The sequence below is a fragment of the Pyrus communis genome, chromosome 15 (assembly GCF_963583255.1).
Source record: "Pyrus communis chromosome 15, drPyrComm1.1, whole genome shotgun sequence".
In the NCBI taxonomy this organism is placed as follows: Eukaryota; Viridiplantae; Streptophyta; class Magnoliopsida; order Rosales; family Rosaceae; genus Pyrus; species Pyrus communis.
In genome coordinates this window covers 12,273,095-12,275,478 of record NC_084817.1, presented here as the reverse complement: position 1 = coordinate 12,275,478, position 2,384 = coordinate 12,273,095, and the positions used below count along the sequence as shown (strand labels likewise).

General features: G+C 43.0%; 1 protein-coding gene across 1 annotated transcript; it reads left to right on the top strand.

The window, feature by feature from the left end:
- The first annotated feature begins 604 nt into the window (after positions 1 to 604).
- On the top strand, positions 605 to 1,015 carry LOC137717078 (uncharacterized). The gene has a single exon (XM_068456391.1). It carries the CDS (start codon positions 605 to 607, stop codon positions 1,013 to 1,015), a length of 411 nt encoding a protein of 136 aa, XP_068312492.1.
- The last annotated feature ends 1,369 nt before the right edge of the window (positions 1,016 to 2,384 follow it).

Here is a 2,384-nt window from a genome sequence, read left to right as displayed (position 1 = left end):
TCATAGAAAAATTGTAGTCTAGAAAGCTCCAAACAAAGGCAACACACTACTACATGTAGAACGGCATTTTCGTCCGAAGATCCTACACTAGACCACATCTCCGAGCCTAGCACCTCTCGATGACCTAAAGGTTCTAAGTTCAATCCACAAAGATGTCTGTGGAAATCACTCTGAAGGCCAATCTTTAGCATAGAAGACTCTTAAAGCAGGCTACTATTGGCCTATTATGACTCAAGGTGCTAAGGAATTAGTACAAAAATGTGACAACTGCCAACGCTATAAGCCTGTACTAACACTACCTGCCAACGAATTACACCCACAGACGAGTAATTGGCCATTCATGCAGTGGGCAATCGACTTGGTAGGGCCAATGTTGTCCACTACTAGGGGCAGAGGCATAATGATCGTGGCAATCGACTACCTCACCAAGTAGGTGGAAGCAAAGCCCATGACAACCATAATACGAACAGACATAAAGCACTTCATATGGAGGAACATCATTTGTTGATTTGGCATCTCTAAATCCATCGTCACGGACAATGGCCCGCAATTCGTAGGCAAAGATTTTTCGAAGTTCTTCCAGAAATATGGCATCAAGCATCACATGTCCACTCTGAGGTATCCCCAAGGCAACGGGCAGGCCAAAGCATCAAACAAGACAATTCTCGACTACCTTAAGAAATCTTTCTCCGAAAAGAAGGGAAAATGGGCAGACGAACTCCCTGGATGTTTATGGGCGTATCGCATAACCAAACGACGAGCAACCGGTGAGACTCCTTTCTCTTTGGCATTTGGTTCAGAAGAATTCATTCATCCCAATATCATTGTGCCAAGTATCAACACTCTACTGCCAAGCATTGAGCAGAATGGAAATGAGATGGCCACAAATCTAGATCTAGCAAAGAAAGAACACGAGAAGGTCATCACCCCGTCACAGCCTACCAGCAACAGCTTATCTCCAGCAATAACAAAAGGGCCAAGATCCAACAGTTCCGGCCCGAAGATCTATTCCTAAGAAAAGCCTTCATCACTGCCCGCAGAAAAGGCTCCAAAAAGATGGATTTCATCTGTGAAGGTCCATACAAAATTAGCATAGTAGGCGGCAAAGATAGTTAAACCTTAACCACCATGAACGACTAAGAGATCGAAAAGCAGTTGAACAACTACAATCTAAGGAAGTACCATGCGCGACCTCCCACTGCATCAAAACCAGAAGACTTAAGCTGCTAGACGGGCACCACCTCGCAAAGCCGAGGATTATCTAGTTGTTATGTAGTTCCTACTTTACAGCTAAGTTTTCGTTCGTTTCGTTCGTTTTTCAATGAAGAATTCAGAAGTAATTTACAACTTGGCTCGGCTACATGCTTATAACAACTGATCACTCATGCACTTCAAAAGAAGACCACGCCCTTCTTAGGGACATATCTCACGAATTGCACCCCATTGGGGACCAACCATGCTTTCCAGTATGAGAGGGTAAACCAATTCCCCAACACCCACATGGGTTTGGTCTCCAATATGGGAGGATAAACTTACACTCCGAATATCCAGATGTGGATGAGTCGGGCTGCCCTAGTGTAACTAGGTGCACGATGGCTTGCACCAGGATTCCTAGAAGTAACCATAATGGTCTTTTTTAGGCTTAGCTAACTGAAGGATTTTGGGTCTCTTGGCTTAATCTGTAGAGAACTAGGCCTCATAGATGGATAAGGCACATTACGCAGTACGCCATATGGATGACTACCTTGGAACCCTAAAGTTGTTACCGAGTGCACTAAAGTAGCCTACAGCTTCGAGAAGACTACCTACTGTTTGCCATTTGAGCAATAAGTCACGCTAAACTTATACAACCACACATTTTTGTGAAAAGTTAAACAAGTTAACGTGTGTATACAAAGCTTTATCCACTACCGACATGCTATGTAGGTGATAAGCTTCACCTCTGCCAAAGCGTGAAATGATCGTTTAAGATTTACACTAATTCCTAGAGTGTTGTGATACTTGTTACACAACCCACGAAATTGGTTACATAAAAAGCAAGGAGTTCTCCTAAACCTTTGCTTACCAAATTCCATACAACCGCGTACTTTTTATACGAAAGGTTAGCGAATTTCATAACCCAAAAATCTTGAGTACATTGTGATGCAGGCCACATAGCTTAAAGGATTAAAGAAAGCCAAGTGGTCACGTAGACTCGTCTGCTTCTAAAAGTAAAGCATCCGGCTGCCATCTCTATGGGTAACAACTTTGTAAAAGTTCTACATCAACACCCATGGCTGCATAGGCTACGCAGACCTATTTGTTTATAGAAAAGTAGCACACCTGCTACTTGCCTAAAGGTCAAAGGTTGGGCATGAACAAAAGAAGCAAAGATAAAGAAAAAT